This window comes from Xenopus laevis, chromosome 1S (genome assembly GCF_017654675.1).
Source record: "Xenopus laevis strain J_2021 chromosome 1S, Xenopus_laevis_v10.1, whole genome shotgun sequence".
Lineage (NCBI taxonomy): Eukaryota > Metazoa > Chordata > Amphibia > Anura > Pipidae > Xenopus > Xenopus laevis.
The window spans coordinates 45,315,397-45,334,826 of NC_054372.1; the positions used below are offsets into that span (position 1 = coordinate 45,315,397).

A 19,430-nucleotide genomic window follows, 5' to 3' on the forward strand; every position below is an offset into this window, starting at 1 on the left:
CTTGGGATGTAAGCAAGCTTTTAATGCTTTTGAATCCCTTTGAAAGTAGCACCAACTGATTGTCTGCAGGTAAAAGCAAATAATGGTGTTTACCCTGTGTGCTCATTCCAGTCCATAGCATATTTTGCCCGTTGTACTCTGCATAGATCAGAATTCTTTCTAGTTTTAAAGCCAATCAACATTAAAGAAACCTGGTTCAATATCGGTTGAAACTATTGATTTCAAAGTTTTCACTATCATTGGTCAATGGTCTCAAAAACATTTGTACTCTAAATTATTATTTTTGAGGTACAGTGAAAGTGTTTCATAGGACTCCCAAATGTTTTCTTCTAGTGATACTAAAAGTTATAGCGACTCTCCTGCGGAACTCTCCTCAGTGCTCAGAAGTCGTGGAAGTAAAAAGAGTGTTTCTTTCTGACATGATCAAGCTTTTTAATAACAGCCGGGAAAATCGAAGGTGAGTTGTTGTTTTTTTTTTTTGAGGAACAATATTTATTTGGCAGGACAGAATTTTGCTTATAAGTACAGTAAATCCCCCATTTATGTTTACCAGGGGACCTGAAAAAAATGGTGTAAAAATCGGTGAAAATGTAAAATCAGGGAAATATTTTATGCATAATTTATAGATGAAACCACAAAGACAACAATGTAAATGAGGGAAAACTTCAAATCAGGGGATGTAAAATTGAGGTTCCACTGTATATGTCATAAAACCACACCTTGCTGGCATTTTTTTTCAGTCTTTATTTTATAGAATGTTGCTGATTTTTTTTTTTTTTTTTTTTTAAATACAGGAGCTTGCTACAGTGCTCTGTCTGGCAGGAGTGGATGCTGTCCCTCTGCTACTTTAACCCTAAGAACACAGAGGAGCAGAAAATTACAGAAATGGTGTATGCCATCTTTCGAATTCTTCTCTATCATGCAGTCAAATATGAGTGGGGAGGTTGGCGTGTTTGGGTGGATACAATCTCAATTACTCATTCAAAGGTAAGCATTGCATGGCCAATAGATTAATCCAGCTTTAAAAATAAATATAATAAAAAATATCAAGTCATCAGGTTTATTGTTATGATCTCAATGTGTGCAGTTTTCTGACAACATTGGTGCAAAATACCAAAAAGTATTTATATATGCACTACCAACAAAAGTGCAGTAAAAAAAAATGAGTGCAAAAAAAGAGAAGAACCCAGTTCACCCAGTCCAGGTGCATTGGAATATACAACAAAGCTCAATTCTGAGATTTTTTAAAAAGAAAATATAACTACTAAGTTAGTAAAAGTTAAAAAAAATAATTTATGTGGACATGAGAGACAAAAACCTAATGCATTTCGTGCCTGCTGGGGCACATATTCATAGGCTGAAGCGGGTCACAGGTTGAACATGGATATGCTTGCTTAGGGACGTAAAATATGTTTTAAAAATACTCATACCCAAGGCCAGTTTTAGGGCAGAGCATGGAGGAACCTTCTTGATGGAAAGCCAGCAGCGAAAGTTCCAATTTCATACATGCAAATAAAATAAGCATGTCAGTGAAGTCCAGCCAGTGGCCGTTAGCTTTTATTGAATTTTTAGATAACAAAGTGTCCCACCGATAGCCAAAAGGTATCTGGGGGAGGCATTGCAGGAAATCACAGTTCAACACATGCTGTAGAAGCCAACCTGGAATTTTTTCCCCCTCTCCATTTAAGGCCCCTAGATTACTTCTCTGATAAAGCCCCTCTCCTCTAACTAGTGTCCAGCTTGTACAAGTCATTACACGGTTATGTTTAAAGGGATAGGGTTATTGGCATAGAATATGAATATATTCTTTATGCACCACAAGGTGGCATACATGTGCTTCACAAGTATGTGAATTAATGACCACTGCTTTCTTTACATTTCAATATGTAACAATTTTAAAGCGTGTGATACACTCAGATGTAGTTGTTTTACACTAGAAGGTTTTTTTCCAATTTAGTGCAACCTAGGAGTGCACTATTGCAATGAGTAATTTTCCTAAGGAACAGGCAAACTAATAAATATAGCATCAGTCAGTTGTATTTTCTCCTCCTCCCGCAGAACAAGCCAGATGTACAGTTTTCATTAGTTTTGTAATTAAACCTGCAATTAACTCCTCTTTCATTATTTTAAGGTTTCTGTAGCCCGTGGCTGCCAATATAAAACACCTTTCTTTGAGAAAAAAAAAAAAAGCAAGGGTTACAAAATTGGAAAGGCTTTGCAGTGCTACATATCAAGATACGTGCGTCTGCTATAAAAAGCCAAAGAAACTCAATTGCAATTTTATTGTCCGGTTTGATAGATTTCCTGCCACCTTTGTAGCAGTGTAGCTGTTTGTCAATGTAGCCCTCTCCTCCCACAGCTGCACCGCACTTTATAAGCTGCAACTGCTTCACCAGCATAATTGCACTACTCTCGTTATTTTTCTCAAAAGAATTCAATAATATCACCTCCTGCTTCTCTTGTATGCTGAGCTGAACTGGAGCGTATTATTCAGTAGCACCACATTTATTATATTTCTTTCTGATTTCAATATATATTGGAATTAATACAAAACCTTATACCGTTTCAGCCCCCCCTCCCGAATTAAAATAGCATTCCAATTGATTTATTTAATATACATGGGGAGTAGAAATTGTTGTCCTTGTGCTAATCTCACGTTTTTCAGTGTTATTTAAAAAGGTTGTATACCCCCTTTCTAGCATTAGTTCAGTAAACTGGGCTTCTGCTGAACATACTTTTTGCCTATTTTTAAATTCTAAAAAAATCTATAGTTTATGTTTCTTGATTTAAACAGGGAGAATGGGGAAATTGAAGCTATGTTTGGTTCTTGAGAGGTAGATTAGATTCGATTGCCAAAGCACAGAAGTCCCTTGCATAATGGATTTATTTTATCTGTTTCTTTTCTCTACAATATAACCACATGTAAATCGAAGCAACTTTCCAAACCATGAATACATTTTAATGAATTAATATTGAAAGTTGATTGGAATTTTATTTTCTTTCATTATGTTGAAAAACATTTTTGGGTTGAAATCCTATTTAACCAATATGGTTTTTATATCTTTTTAGTATTCTTATTGAAATGTAATATAATTCAAATTTTGGGCACACAAGAGCACGTTGATATAATAAGGTTTAATAGTTTGTTGGGGGATACGTAACAAAATGGCACAGTTGTGTTTTTATCTGCTTCACCAAAGCTTTTATGTCTGACATTTTAAAAGAGCACGGAGAGTTAAGTGATTTAAATGCAGTTTGGGGAATGCAGCATTATTTAAATTGTTTTCTATGGAGTCACAAAATTGCTGAAAATGTTCCAGCAGTGGGTTAAGGTTGGGAAGTTAAGCGAGCTATCATTACGCAAGCATCTGCAAAGCTTTGACTAGCTCAATTATTTCCATTCCTCTTAAGCCAGATGCATCTGCGGCGTGAAACAAAATACTATGTTGTAAAATTTGGAGATTTCTAATGCAGAAATCAGGTAGACCTCTGAGCCTCTCTAACATTATCTCACTCAGTTAAATATTTTTTTTCATGAGTACCCCTTTTTTCTTGCTTGTAGAGAAATGTAGGGAGACATCAAAGCAAACAACGGCCATGCAAACAAGAAAAATACTTTTTTTTTTTTTTTTTTTTTTTTTAAAGAAATTGATAAATAACTCATTGTCTGTTTGTATGTTTTACCCATTACCCCATCCCCCATTACTTGACTTTATATATGTTTAATCTATGGTCCTCCTCATCCCAGAACTGCATTTTAAAGCTGAGTGCATAGAGAATGTGGCCAACATATGCTTTAATTCTCTTTTCTTTATACTCCCTACTAAATTAAGGAGTCCAACAATAGAAACACGGTACAACATTTTTATGTGTGTGAGTGTGATAGAGCACCATATGCCTGTTTATAAACTTCTCCTGTTTTATTAATTGCCATGCACCTTTCTTTTTTTAAGTAAAGTGTGTTCCTCCACCTTTGCCTTCTGTCTGCAAATTCTTGACCTTGTGCTGTATATCAGTAAGGAGTGGGGTTTCTAGTCACTACTAATTTCCGTCTGTTTGAAACTGACTTATTACACCAACAGTGGAAATTTGATCCACAAAAAGCCTTTAACAACCTATGAAATGCAGCTCTTATATTATACTTTTTCTGATTCAGTATCCTAAAGACCTGAGGCTCTTCAGATAAAGAGGCTTTCTGTAATTTGAAGCAACATGCTTTAGGCTACCATAAACATTTAATGAAGATGCACACTCAGAAACTGTTTTTTTTTTTTTTGTTCTGTTTGTTTTCATTTTGGCATAATGTTATTCTAAGCATCTGTCCAATATGTTACAATCATTAAAAAAAATTGAAAGGTATTTGTAAATCTAATTTCTATTGAAATGAGTATCGTGTTTTCTATCCCATGCACTGCTGTTTCTGACTTCCAAAACAATGTATCAGAAGCCAGCTGATTAACAGACCCGGAGGAGAATGGACTTCCGCTATACTTGTTTCAAGAGTCAGAACTAGAGAAAAGATAACGGCTTTCATTAGAAATTAAATTTACAAATACCTATATAGTCACTGGAACCAATTCACGCTGCTATTTTTATTAACTTTCATTATGCAAACAAAAGAAATTAAATAGGAATTTAATTAACCCTCGATATTCGACCCTAAGTAAATGTGCCCCTATGTGTTTTTTTTTTATTTGACACAAACCAGTATAACTGAAATGCCAATAATTTCTTTAAATTGCAACCAATCTGAGATAACAGCATTGGTAGTGTTCTAGCAAAGGTGTCCATTGTTTGGTGTTCATGATTTTAGATAAAAGTTGCTTATGTGCCAAAAGCCCACTGATTTATATTAACTACGATGGGAAGTTATTTTGAAAAAAAAGTGAGCAAAAACCACATCATAATGTAGTGTCATCCTATGAAATGGACACCTTATGTATGATGTCTCACAAAACTAAATCGATGTCTTTATTAAAAAAAAAAAGAAAATAAACGGGAATGTTATCCGATTGATGATGTCCATTAAATGTCATGCTTTCACTTTATTGTTCCTTTAAATGTTAAGTTGTACTTTAAACCCATTGGCTTATTTTCCATTCTATAATTTATAACCAAACAACAAAGCACAATGAGTGATTGCTACTCATCGACGTTTAACATGTAGAGGTGCTTTCTAGGCTGTGTACATTTATGGATTAACCATCCAATCATTGGAAAGATTAATGGCCATTCTTTTACTTAGCTAATTTAGGACAAAATCTAGTAAATAATTGCAGATTATCAACTCTTCCATCAGAAATGCAAATAGCAGCATGCCAACCGCTAAATTGAAGATGGCCTCTGTGGTTTTACACTTGGATTAAAATACTTGTTTGCTTCATAATCTCTGCCGTTATAAAAGCAATACTACATTTAAAGTACTTAATTTCAAGTTAAGTTGTGTGTGCTTAGATAGATAGTTAGCAGTGTGCCAGTGCAGATGAAATGATCAGACTTCTTTGTGTCAACACCATCTTCTTCTGTATGGTTTTCTCGACAATTATTTCTATTCTTTTTTGAAAACTAAAGCGGATATTTAAAAAAGGGTACATGCATGAGTACAATATTTTATGTTTATCTTGCCACCAGTGTGTTCTATGCTATCAAAACTGCTCTAACGGCTGTAGAGGGCATCTAACAAAAATGGTAGACTCTTCTTTGCAACCTCCTGAAGGATCTCTATAGCAAATGTTTAAGGGTTGAAAAATAAACTGAGAAGATATGATACAGTTAGCTTTTTTCGCCCCAAACCCTTCTTAAACATATATTTAAACCACGAATTATATGGTAGAAGTATGGTGCTTGTGCTAAATGTGGTTCCCTGCATATTGGAGTAACAATAAATAACACTCTCCCCCCTATATTTTCTTCCCTCCTTCCATTTCTGCTGCTTTTCCCATTTCTCTTTGCACTTTTGTCCCTATTCTTTCCCTGCTGTATCTGTATTGCCACTAAATTCACCTTTATAATTATATGACAAGCAAAGGGGGTTTTAGGCTTAAATCACACTGTTTTTTCTAATTTAAGTTCAGACGTTTTTCTGTTCAATGTTATTTTTGGAGTGCTGTTGTGTGAAGATTTCACTGTTATAGCATTAAACTGTTGGAAATTAAGTTATGGTTAAAATTTTACAATTCTGTGAAGTTGATGGTGCCATGAGTGGAATTGATAATTGAGGAGAGGACAATTTAAATATGGATCAACTTGTAAGCCAAGTATTTAATGTTCTTTACAGGTTACTTTTGAGATGCACAAAGAAAGGTTGGCACAGGTTTTTAGTGAATATGAAGACAGAGATGGTGATGAAATATGCCCTAGTCCTTCAAGCCCCATAAGAACAATTGCTGGAATCAGCACAGGCTTAGAGTCCAGGACTCAGACCCCACCTTTGGATATCACAGAAGCTGTAAGTACTTCTACAGAAAATGCTATGACTGAAAGTGCAACAGACCATGAAGTTACATCATCCAATGAGCTTATTAGCTCACCAAAAACTGAACAAATGGAACCAGATGAGAGTGACGATTATGTTGAGGTTACCCTTGATCCAAATATGTCTGATGTGGAAGAGAGTGCAAAAGAAGAATCCTCTAAAGTTGAAGAGTCTGTGCCTTCAGATTTGGCTGAAGATTTTGAGGAAGCCACCTTATCACTTGATACCAACTCTTGTGATTTTGTACCAATTGGGTGCTCAGATGACAAAGAAGACAGTTCGGATATGCTGGAAAGTAAGATGAATGTGGGCAGTTCTACCACTGTGTTGGAAAGTTCAGGGTCTGCACCAGACAACTTAATGCCAATGGCATCAGAAAATTCTGCTTTATCAGACGAATTATCAGGGAAGTTAAATGATGCACCAGATAGCAATAAGGTTATTTCCAAATTAGGGGAAAATAAAGATGATAGACCACATTCTGCAGACCCCCAGGACCAGAAAATTGATGGAAAAATTAATTCTTATTCTGAGAGTGCCACTTCCAATATTTCAGAGGCAAGTCCCGCTTTAAATGAAGTTGAGGAAACTCAAAATGTGGATACAGACGCAGCAGTGGGAAATATTACCAGTCCAAAAGAAAGTGAAATAAAAACAAATGTTTTTGCTGCTTCTCATGTGTCTGAAAGAAAAATAGCAAAGCTTGATGTTTCTAGCATTGCTTCAGATACAGAAAATCTGGATTACAGGCACAGTGTGAGCCATGATGTTGACCAGACCACAGGAGCCATGTCTGAGGTAATGAGATCTATACTTTGCTATTGTAGTTACACAGGTGTTGTGAAGCCAGAGTACTGTATGTCTGTTCAATTATAGATACATCTAAATAGTATAAATATTTGATTAGGTGTGTTGAGGCCAAATACCCAAGGTATTTAAGCAGAGCATCATAATATACCACATAAAGATGTATTTTGTAATAGAGTAAACATCTTGTACAGTATGAGGACTAATAATGGCATTGTAACTTAATACTAATAAACTTTATATATATTCAAAAACTTTAAGAATAGACAAAAAATGAATTAATGATTATAACAGATAAATTAGCAGGTAATGTTTGCCTTACATATGAATTGTTTTATTTCCATTCATATTCCTCATGGTCAGACAATAATATAATAAAACACACACACACCTAACTACCTGTATAGTTTTTTGTGGACACTAGTGGTGCTGTTCAAACCACAAAAAGAATGCTTTAACGCTGTAGGTTGCTAAGCAAATCTGGCATTATTTTCTTACTATTGCAAAGCTTTTGTATTTTGCAGCAAAGTTTGAGCTAACCACTATGCACTGTAATATTTGGTTATCTTTATATTTTTCTCCTGGAATTTTGTGTACTAAATGTTTTTATATTTTGAAAGACAATACGGCAGCCTGCTGGAGCGGATAGCCAAAGGAGAGATTCTAGAAGCACAATGTTTCGTATTCCTGAATTCAGGTGGTCAACTATGCATCAGCGGTTGCTCACAGACCTTCTGTTTTCAATAGAAACAGATATACAGATGTGGCGAAGGTTAGTTTCCCGCTATCCATCTACTGAAGAGCATTGCTCCATTAGTTATATGTACCAGTCTAGGTCAAGGCTCCAAAACCTCAATTGATATCTAACCTTGTAACAATTTTTCCGCAAAGCTTTTAGTTGACAGTTTCTTTCCATGGTTTTTGCAAAGAATCTAGGAAGAAGAGGTATTTTTACAATTTGAAAGAGACTGCAAAGATTTCAGTCTTTTGCATATTCCAGAAAACATTACACAACTTTTGTTTGCATTCATTTTTACAAGTTTATTATTTTATCTTAATAAATTAAAAAAATCCACCAAACCTTTTTAAACTAAAACATTTTGGATTTTTAATCTGAAGTTCTTGTATTTTCTTCACGCCTGATTCGATTTTTTTATTTTTTTTTTTCAAGTGGAACCATCAATGTGATTTAAACTTTTAGCATGTTTCTAAAATGCAGGTTTTAAATCTAAACTAGTTTATTCTTCAGCCTGTCATTTTTTAATTTGTGTAAATTTTTTTATCAATCTCCAAGCCACACACTGTAAAGTTGGGGATAGACCCAGATATTCCCTCGTTGGCTAATGAGCGGATCACTACCCGATATTCCCACATCGAAGCGGGTGATGTCCGACTGATCCGATCGTGGGCCCAACGATCAGATCACAATGCATCCGAAACGGGCGGTTGGATCGCGGGACGCATACACGCACAGATGCGGCCGCGGGATTTTTTAACCTGCCCGATCGAGATTTTTGGCCAGATATAGATCGGGGAAGCCAGTCGGGTGGCCCCACACACGGGCTAATAAGCTGCCGACATGGTCGGCCCGTGTATGGGGGCCTTAAGACGCTGACAAATTTCTAACTAGCCAATTCCAGCAGTAGCCAGCAATTAGCATTTTTGCAGCAATATACATTTAGGTTAAGGAAGCAAACTAATAAACCATTTATATTTCAAAAACTTTAAGAATAAATAAAATATATTGGTAAAAGTTTAGTGTTTTTATTAAACTAAAAATGATATTACCCATTATCTAAGCCCCAGTCATATAGTTAAGCACTGGATATGTATTCCTATGGAATGCTGGTGAGAGTGTTTATTTTATGATTGTAGTAATGCGAGATTCAGTAACCACACAATACTTTCTTCTTTTACAGCCATTCTACCAAGACTATAATGGACTTTGTGAATAGCAATGATAATGTTATTTTTGTTCACAACACTATCCACCTGATTTCTCAAATAACAGACAACATGATCATGGCTTGTGGGGGTATATTACCGTTGCTGTCTGCTGCAACTTCAGCTACAGTAAGAATTTTTTTTTTTAATACATTTGTGCATTTCTACACTTGTTTTAGACAGGAAGAACTTTGAACACGTTGTCACAAACTTGATTATTAATATCCATACTAGTAGTCATAAAAATTTATTAATCTGGAATTCAGTTTTTGCATACCAAAATTTTGTGTATGCACTTTGTTTATGGTGAGGTAAGAAAAAAGGAAAACGAGGATGTTGAAGGAAGGCTATTGCAATTGCAAATTTGTAGAGTCCGTTATATCTGTTTCAGATCAATAATGGATTCAGAGACCATTATCAAATTAAGATATTACTGATGCAAGGATAGAACAGGCTACTAGTCCATCCACATATAGGTCTAAATATAATTAATTTATTTGGAGAAGTGAAAATAAAAAATGTATTTTACGCATGTTACTTGTTCAATCTTTGTTGAATTCGCATTTAGGGCACAGCATCTCTTTGCTATGGGTGAACAGGCTGAAGGCTCTGGCTCTTGTCAACCTGCATATTTTTGTAGGCTGAGAGAAGCAGATCTGCTCAGTGCCCCGGCTACATTGATCTAAATCGAATTAGCTTGTGTTCGCTCACACACACAGCGGAGCTGAAGCTGAGATCGGCCCAAATACGTGAAAGGAGGCATCTCCAGGCTGACCTCAGCTTAGGACTTTGGAGTCAGAAAGCATCATAGGAAGTTGTCTGCTCTAGACTAAGCTGTCTTGTTCGAATTAGTTGTTTATTGTAAATAGAGAAATATGTATGAGTATGAGGTTTAGATCTTTTTAAACACGGATCCAATTTCTAAAAAATGCCCTTCCAAAGGGACTACTAGTCGGACAAAAGTTTTTGTCACTTTAGTGTTATTGTTAATTATTATTTATTTTTACATTTTTTTGCTAACCTTTTCTTTTTTTTTTTAATTACAATATGTGTTTGTTTCAGCACGAGCTAGAACATATTGAGCCAACACAAGGCCTATCGATAGAGACATCCGTTTCTTTTCTACAACGTGCTCTTAGCCTAGTCGATGTGCTTATTTTTGCAAGTTCTTTGGGCTTTGCAGATATTGAAGCAGAGAAGAACATGTCTTCCGGAGGAATACTGAGGCAGTCTCTTCGATTGGGTGAGTTTTTATAAGCATTAACATAAATTGGGATTTAATGCAGAGACCATTCACTTACAGGGTTTCTGAACCCGACATTGTATAGTCTGGTACTTCAATGTGAAGACCGAACCAGTTTGATAGTTCACCTATTCTAAACAACACTGTAGCAGTTTTGCAGCACTCAGAGGCTTATTTATCATATATGTGTCTCTGCAATGATAAGCAAAGACTGAACTTGTTCTGAAAACTTCATTCTTTTCTTGGGCTTCTAGTAGGTTAGTATGCCACTTAGCATTTATTCTGATGAAATTACAATCTTTTTTTTCATGATTAATGCAATTAAAAAATGTTGAATCTTTCTTTGAGACCTTCATTTGTTGTATCGTTGAATTCCAAGGCCCCGTGCACTAGTCAGATCAACTTATTTGAGTTACAAGAAATTAAGCTGCAGTGTACTATAGGTCAATGGTTATTAAAGGGGTTGTTCACCTTTAAATTAACTTTTAGTATGATGTACAAAGTGATATTCTGAGATAACAATGTATAAATATATAAGGGGCTCGTAGATTAATCTCTCTAATGCTTTATTTACCAGTAGGTCTTTCCAGCTGACACAAGGTCACCGATTCCGATTAGAAGAAAGGAGGTTCCACCTAAATATTCGGCAGGGTTTTTTTTTTCAGTTAGAGCTGTGAAGATGTGGAATTCTTTCCCTGAATCAGTTGTACTGGCTGATACATTATACATACATAGATAGCTGAATGGATTTGGAAGGCTTTTTAGCAAGTGAGGGAATACAGGGTTATGGAAGATGGCTCAGAGAAGTAGTTGATCCAGGGACTGGTCTGACTGCCATCTTGGAGTCAGGAAGGAATGTTTTCCCCCTCTGAGGCAAATTGGATAGGCTTGAAATGGGATTTTGCCTTCCTCTGGATCAACTAGCAGTTAGGCAGGTTGAACTTTATGGATGTTTGTCTTTTTTCAACCTAACTTACTATGTTACTCTAATTTAGAAGTTATATTTAATTTTACTTTTTCTTTTCTAAACTATTATTTATTCAAGTTGCAGAGTCCTTTGTTTCTCCATGCTGCGTTTACATCACATTGTTTAATACCTGTGTTCTTTTGCGCCTTCTTTAAGTTGTGATTTTCTGTACAATGCATAAGAATGTTTTCTTGCTTTCAAAAGGAATGTGCCTCAGAGACAGTTGCCTATTTCTTCTTTTGCAGTCTGTGCTGTAGCTGTAAGAAATTGTCTGGAGTGTCAGCAGCACTTGAAGTTAAAATCCACAGGAGAACACATAAAAAACCAGAAAGCAGTTCATAGCCTGGTGGGAACAGGAAAGCCTGCTGCAAAGGTATTGGGGAATGTATTTTAAGGTATAACGAATACAGTCTGTTTCTGTTGATATTCAGTTTGGACTGTGTAGAGAACTCTAATTCATTGCTCTCTTATCCATGGATAGCCATAAAATTATTTAATTGAAAACCTAGACTGTTACTTGTTAAAGATATTAGAAAATATGCAATAATTCTTGGTAATACTTCATATCAAAGGATAGCAGATTTTTAATGTTTATTTCTAGAAAAATAAATTAAAACTGTTGTCTGTAAATATTTCTAGAAATGGCTGTATCCTTTTTGGTAAATTTTTGCAGGTATTTTAGAAAAAACATTTCAGTAGAAGCAAATCTGGATTCCAGCAATTTTATTGCAACATAAAGAGTAGACTTTTATTCATGCTATGAACGAAAATACCATGGAAAATGCACTCTAAATGCCCCTTTTGTGAAACCAAATTGTGCTTATATCAGATGTTACTATCTAGTGCTCAATGCAACAGTGTATATATCTATCTAAATATGTATCTGCCTGTACTGTACTGCTAATTCAGTGTTTAATTGTCAGCTGACATTTAAAATGGTTTAAATTTGTGTTTATCATTTTTTTTATACAATAGTTTTAATACAACTTATCAAAGAGGTATGCAATTGCTGAAAATCAATGCGCCGCTTGATAAATACACTATTATACATTAATGCCTAGTGATGTGTAGTCTATTCTGTCACCGTTTAAATAAGCCCTCTAAGGGGCCCATTTACTTAGCTCGAATGAAGGAATAGAGGAAAAAAACTTGAATTTCGAATGTTTTTTTTTGTGGCTGCTTTGACCATCGAATGGGCTACTTCGACCTTCGACTTTGAATCGAACGATACGAACTACAAATCGTTAGACTATTCGACCATTCGATAGTACTGTTTCTTTAAGAAAAAACTTCGACCCCCCCTAGTTCGCCACCTAAAAGCTACCGAAGTCAATATTAGCCTATGGGGAAGGTCCCCATATGCTTCCTAAGCATTTTTAGGTTGAGGAAAAATCGTTCAATCGATGGATTAACTTCGGATTTAACTTCGACAGTCAAATATTGAGGGTTAATTAACCCTCAATATTTGACCTTAAGTAAACTTGCACCTAAGTGTATGGTTAAGAACAGATGGTGGCATACTCTTAGATCAGTGATCCCCAACCAGTGGCTTCTGAGCAGGTGCTTATTTTGGAATTCCTGGTTTGGAGGCAAGTTTTGGTTGCATAAAAACCAGGTTTACTGCCAAACAGAACTTCCTGGCTGCCAGTCCACATAGGAAATGCCAACTAGCCAATCACAGCACATATGTGGTACCCCCAGGAGCTTTTTTTTTTTTCTTATTCTTGTTTTGCTCCCCAACATCTGAATTAGCTCATGCGTAAAAAAAAAAAGTTTGGGGACTCCTGCTCTGGATGTTTCACAATGTTTTGGGCCAGAAGAAGACATTGGATGTTACAAAAAAATTAAAGCAGATACAGCTGACCATTATAAGTAAACTTGTAGACATCCATCCATTCTGTATAACAACTGAAGATTTATGATATACAATTGAAGAAACCCCCTTTTAACCATTTGTTTATTTCTCCTCAGAGCCCCATTGATCTAATTACAGGAGGAATTTCTCCCATGCGAGACCATGACCGCCTTCTACAAGACATGGATATAAACCGTTTAAGAGCTGTTGTCTTCAGAGATGCAGTGAGTTTAGAAGCACTAACTATTTTCTGCTTGAGTTCTTGAAAGAACTTGTAATAGTTTAGAATTGTTCAACTTGTATACAATTAATAAATTTGATATCATTTTTATAATAAATAAAATATTGCTGCACATCCCATCTAGTCCTAGTCAACACAATTGGATTGTTTTTCGTTCACATTTTTCCATCCAAAATGACAAGATTTTCTTCCAAAAGACAAAACCAAAGGTTCAGTATAGGGGCTGTAACACAGTCTACTTAGTATGAGATTATAGTTTTCATTCCTAGTGTAATTCCTCAGCTGCTGCAGGGTGGTTAATTTCCTTTCTAAATGGGTATATCTGTAAATGTGAGGTCATTTTGATTGTGTTTCGTATACTGTAGCTATGCAAGCTTACAACAAAATTAGATTCCATACTGCACTTCTCATAGCAGTCTAGAATTCTACGCTCTGCATGGATATTCTCACAGTGTAAATTACAGCCTGAGCGAGGTTTTATTTTAGAAAACTAACCGGTAAATGTTCTAGCCACACTGGGGCAGGTCTTTCTAATTGTATATTACAACTTGAACCAGAACTTTCAAGTCACCTATTTACACTTACCAAAACTGGCTTTTGATACAGATGGCTATTTTATATACAAAGCGAAAATATTCTGACCAGCAAATTACCAACCGTTTCATAGAAGAGCTCAGTCTATAGTTGCATGATTTCATCTTGTGTCAATGGGGTAATCTACCTTAAAATGTACTTTTACTATGATCTATCCCACAGTATTCAAAGAATATGTGAAAACTCTTTGAAAAATGTTTAATAAAATGCATAATGTAACTCTTTTTCTTGAAGGAGGACAGCAAACAGCCTCAATTTCTTGCACTGGCTGTGGTTTACTTCATTTCAGTTTTAATGGTATCTAAATATCGAGATATCCTTGAGCCTCAAAATGAGAGGAAGCAATCCGCTAGAATTCCTAAGGATGCTGAAAATGAAAATGGTGATGTGAGATCTTCAGGTTAGCATGGTATACTTTACAAGAATATTGCATAGCACTTAAATGCTGTTGAACTGCATTAATATGCTGGAGTGAAGATTTCTAATTCATGTAATACGGAACACACACACACATACACACACATTTGTGTGTAAATTACACCCATTGTATTACACAAGGATATTAGAATTTATGAAGAAGTTCCATGATCATATGCAAGCAGATGACTTAATATAATTATACAGTATTTTAAGTGGTACATTTTACAATTTCATGTGCAAGTTTTAATGTATCGGCTTATTTTGTTCAGCTGCCTTTACATTTTGTGTGTGGCTATTGATCTGATAAAAATCTGTTCCCTTTGGAGCATTAAACGTAGCTTCACTTTGTCTCTGGGGTTGTTTTACCAGACCCAAGAAGAACAATTTGGCTCAAGTAGCTTTGGTTTTCTTCTTTGACACTGTTACAAACACCTGGAAAATGAATGTTCAATTTCTTTATAGCAGTAGCATTGAATTACCTTACAGGACTGTAGTGACTTTTTGCTATTCATGCATAAGTCACACTGTTCACTAGAAACAGACGTGTTACCATTCGGTATTAAAGAATAACTATATGGACTGAATGGAAACCAATACATAGTTTACATCCTTAAACCTTTTAAGTGCCAATAGAATTTCACATTTCTTTTGCAATTAGTGCCAGCTGGTTTTTGATCATTTTGTGCTCTCTCACTTTAGGGACATTGTTTTTATTCCAGGAAAACCTGAGATTCCACTTCAGAAACTTCAGGGACAATATTCATAGCTCTAACTTCCGAAAAAATAGAACAATCACTATTTTTCACAATATTTTTTTATACCATAAAAATATTTTATGCACAATACTTCAACTGATTTGGAAAGCCATGTGTCTTTTGAATGTGTCCATACCAGATATGTACATTTTTATAGAGACTTCTGATTTCTATAGATCAAAAACTCCCAGCAGTAAATTACAGAATTTTCAAAGGGCTAGAGCAGAATAAGGAGTTTTTGGCTTTGGAGTCTAGAAGTATGCTGTAAACGGTAGGTTTACCCAGGTAATGGATTATATTTTTATGGATTATAGATTAAAGAAAGAAAGAAAGTGGGGAAAAAACCCTAAAATGCTGACTTCCTTGTTGTTAACATTATAATTGAATTTCTTTGCAGATGCTCCCTCTTTACCACCAGCTAGTACTACAGATGTCCAAAATGCCTTGTCTGTAAGAAGGGACTCTGGCATTGGCGAAGAATCTGCTATAGCCCCTACCAGAACTTCTGATGACTCTGCTGAAGTCCCTACAAGGAGTTCTGATGCAGTGTCTGAAACAGGCCCAGAGCCTGTTCGTTCAGGACCAGATGCTATCAGTGAAGTACTACACACCCTGTCCTCAGAAGTTATAAAATCCTCTCACGAGAGTGGAAGTGAAGGACTGTGTGATCAAGCATCTGCAAAAAATGTTAATGTGAAGGACATTCTCAGGAGTCTGGTGAACTTACCATCTGATGAGCCCCTGACAGACCCTGCGTTATTGCCAAACTTCCTTGGAACACTTGGTGATCCTGCAGCTGCGAAACCAGTACAGTTCAGATCATTTGACAGGTACCTAAGTCTCTTTTTTTATAAACACATCAGACTCTCCTACAAAATCTTTTACTGGGTACTTTAATTATAAGAACGTCTCTGAAGTTTTTATTAACCCAGTTTTAGTAGTAAGAGATGTGCATTTATCTGTCCTGTTCTGCTATTTTTATGTAAGCAAGGTAAACTTACCCACTGAATGCGACCATGGAGATTCAATGGTAGCTAGCTTTTAAGAGCTATGCAGTGACTCCCTGAGTGTCCTCCAGCTGCCCTAGATTCCTCCTGTCGGCTTCAGTAGAGATTGATAAGTGGATCAGGAAAATTGGTTTGTATATGGTACCACAATCCAGACACCCCATATGGTAAAGCTGTCAGTATTGACATATTTAATAAATGGGGAATTCTCTAGCAGCAGTACCGATCTGACTACTTCCCTGTTTTAAACCTGGTATATGTTTCTCTTTAAAGTACCTCAAACCTCTTTATTTAGTTTTCAGTTTATACTTATCTAAAGTGTCCAGGGATTGGCTGATTTGCTCTTTTTGGGTTGATGAAGGAAATGATCTTCCTCTCTGAGGCAAATTGTAGACGGCTTCAGCCTTCACCTTTTGTTGACTAGAAATTATGCAGGGTTTGCATATTTCTACATGGCAAATAATTTACTAGTAGGTGTAGTATAGTAATAGAAACCCAACAGACCCAACTGTCATGACATGCATGCTGCTGATTCTGTGTATTGAATCATTAATTGAGGCTTGTTCAAAATAATAGTAGTGTTCAAAATAATAATAGCTTGTTCCAAATAATAGCAGTGTTGAGTTCAATTAGTGAGGTCATTCATTCTGTGAAAAAACAGGTGTCGTTTACGGCCCTTATTTAAGGAAGGAAGGCAGCAAATGTTGTCTATGCTGGTTATAGTGCATTTCTCTATTTTCTCTGGCTTGTTCCAGACATTGTTCAGAACAGCCTACTTGATTGGAGAGGGCAAAACATATAAAGAAGTGCAGAAAACTATAGGCTGCTTAGCTAAAATGATCTCAAATGCTTTAAAATGGCAACCAAAACATGAAAGACATGGAAGAAAATGGAAAACGGCCATTTGGATGGATAGAAGATTAGCCAAAATGTCAAAGACTCAGCCAATCAGCTCCAGGAAGATCAAAGAAGGTCTAAAATTACTGTAAAATTACTGTAGACGCCTATGTGAATCCAAGCTATCAGCAAGAAGCCCCCGCAAAGTCCCATTATTGAAAAATATACATGTAGTGAAGAGGTTGCAATTTGCCAATGAACATTTGAATATTTATCAAAGAGTGAAGTTAGAGATCACCACAGTCCTCTGCAGTGAAATTTCGCCACTCTCCATTCATTTCTATGGGATTTTTAAAAGCGTATTTATCAATAGGTGAAAGTGAAAGTTCATCCTTTGATAAATACGCCTTTCAAAATCCCATAGAAATGAATGGAGAGTGGCGGAATTTCACTCTAGCAGACTGTGGCGACCTTTAACTTCACTCTTTGATAAATATACCCCATAGACTGGCATAAAGAGAAATGGTGCAACATTTTGTGGACTGATGAAGCAAGATTGTTCTATTTGTGTCTACGAGCCACAGACAGTTTGTCAGACGACTTCCAAACACTGAATTCAAGCCACATTGAAGAGAGTGACTCAAGCATCATGATATGGGGATGTTTTGTGTTGGGCCTATTTATCTTATACCAGGGATCATGGATCAGTTTCAATACATCAAAATACTTGGAAGAGGTCATGTTGCCTTATGCTTCCCCTTGAAATTGGTGTTTTAACAAGACCACAAACCCAAACTAACCAGTAAACAAGCAACATCTTGGTTCCAGACCAACAAGATTGATGTTAGGGTGGCCAGCCCAATCCCTGGACCTTAATCCAATAGAAAACTTGTGGGGTGACATCAAAAATGCTGTTTCTGATTCAAAGGAATGCAAAATCTTGAAACATTATTCAGTTTATACAGTAAATGTTTGAGTTTGTAAAGATGAATGCAGACACTGCTATTTCTTTGGAACAGCCTAATATTCCTTTTTCTTCACTTTCTGTAAAGGTATAACACAAGTTTGATACATTTTTCTTCCTTTTTTGATTTAGAATAGAATATATATATATATATATATATATATATATATATATATATATATATATATATATATATATATATATATATATATATATATATATATATATATATATATATATATATATATATATATATATGCATTGTGCACCTCTCCCTTAGCTCAGTAAGTGACAGCAGCACAGAGCATGTGCAGGGAATCTGCAGAAAAGACAATAGGAAGCTACTGGGGCATCTTGGGAGGCACAGATCTTTACTGCTAAAGGACTGTAGTTACCTTGGGCTTGTATGGAAGTCTTAAACATAATGTACAACATTTCTGCCCTGCTTTGTTAGTTAATCTTTGGTTCTCTTTTTACGTGTTTGTTAGCACGCTTGCTTGTCAACCAGTATTTAGGTGGCTTGATCTTTCCATCAACTGGCATGTCACTAATATACAGCCTGGTCATGATTGACTATACTTAAGTCAGTGACAGCCTAGTAGACAGTGTTTTTTTTTCTTCTTTAGTAGTGTACCCCATCAGTCTGTTTAACCTTCATAAAAGCTTTATTTATGGCTTCCTGATCATATCCTCTGACCCTAAAATTCCCAACCATCTCATGGGCCCTTTTATAAAATGTTTAACCATTCTCCACAATGAATCTGACCCTGAACAACTGGCTGTGTGTTTGCACATATCAGTGTCTTCAGATGAAAACCTGTAGGGTCCAAATAAGTAATAAAAATCCAGTGATTTACTTATTTACCAATTCTACCCTTTCCCTCATCATTTCCACGACTTTTGGCTGTAAAACACTATACAGTAACACAGACAAAGGCTGAAATATTTGACATTCAAGCCACAGTTGGACTCACTGGTGAATTCCTGAGGTGCTTAAGGATTTTGGGAAGCAAGTTGAATGCAAGTTTGATTGGCTTATCCACCCTCAGAAATGAATTTAATTTCTGTGGAGTACAGCATCTTCCTCCCATGTACCGTATATACTCGAGTATAAGCCGAGTTTTTCAGCCACCAAAATATGCTGAAAAACTCTACCTCGGCTTATACTCGGGTCAAGCGCAAAAACGGTCGCCTGCGCCTAAGAATAGTCGGCGGCGCCTAAGAATAGTCTCCAAGAATATTCACCGGCGTCCAAGAATGGTCACCGGCATCCAAAAACGAGACGCCGGCATCCAAAAACGAGACGCCGGCACCTCCAATG

At 36.1% G+C, this 19,430-nt stretch overlaps 1 protein-coding gene across 1 annotated transcript in view; it reads left to right on the top strand.

The window, feature by feature from the left end:
* Window positions 1–19,430, top strand: part of LOC108704343 (lipopolysaccharide-responsive and beige-like anchor protein) — a 369,752-nt gene that overhangs the window by 47,189 nt on the left and 303,133 nt on the right. The window contains exons 20-29 of the mRNA XM_041579550.1: window positions 334–457; window positions 795–987; window positions 6,278–7,273; window positions 7,903–8,054; window positions 9,202–9,355; window positions 10,289–10,469; window positions 11,682–11,809; window positions 13,408–13,515; window positions 14,361–14,526; window positions 15,699–16,131. Coding sequence (XP_041435484.1) covers window positions 334–457; window positions 795–987; window positions 6,278–7,273; window positions 7,903–8,054; window positions 9,202–9,355; window positions 10,289–10,469; window positions 11,682–11,809; window positions 13,408–13,515; window positions 14,361–14,526; window positions 15,699–16,131 — 2,635 coding nt within the window. The remainder of the gene's footprint in view (window positions 1–333; window positions 458–794; window positions 988–6,277; window positions 7,274–7,902; window positions 8,055–9,201; window positions 9,356–10,288; window positions 10,470–11,681; window positions 11,810–13,407; window positions 13,516–14,360; window positions 14,527–15,698; window positions 16,132–19,430) is intronic.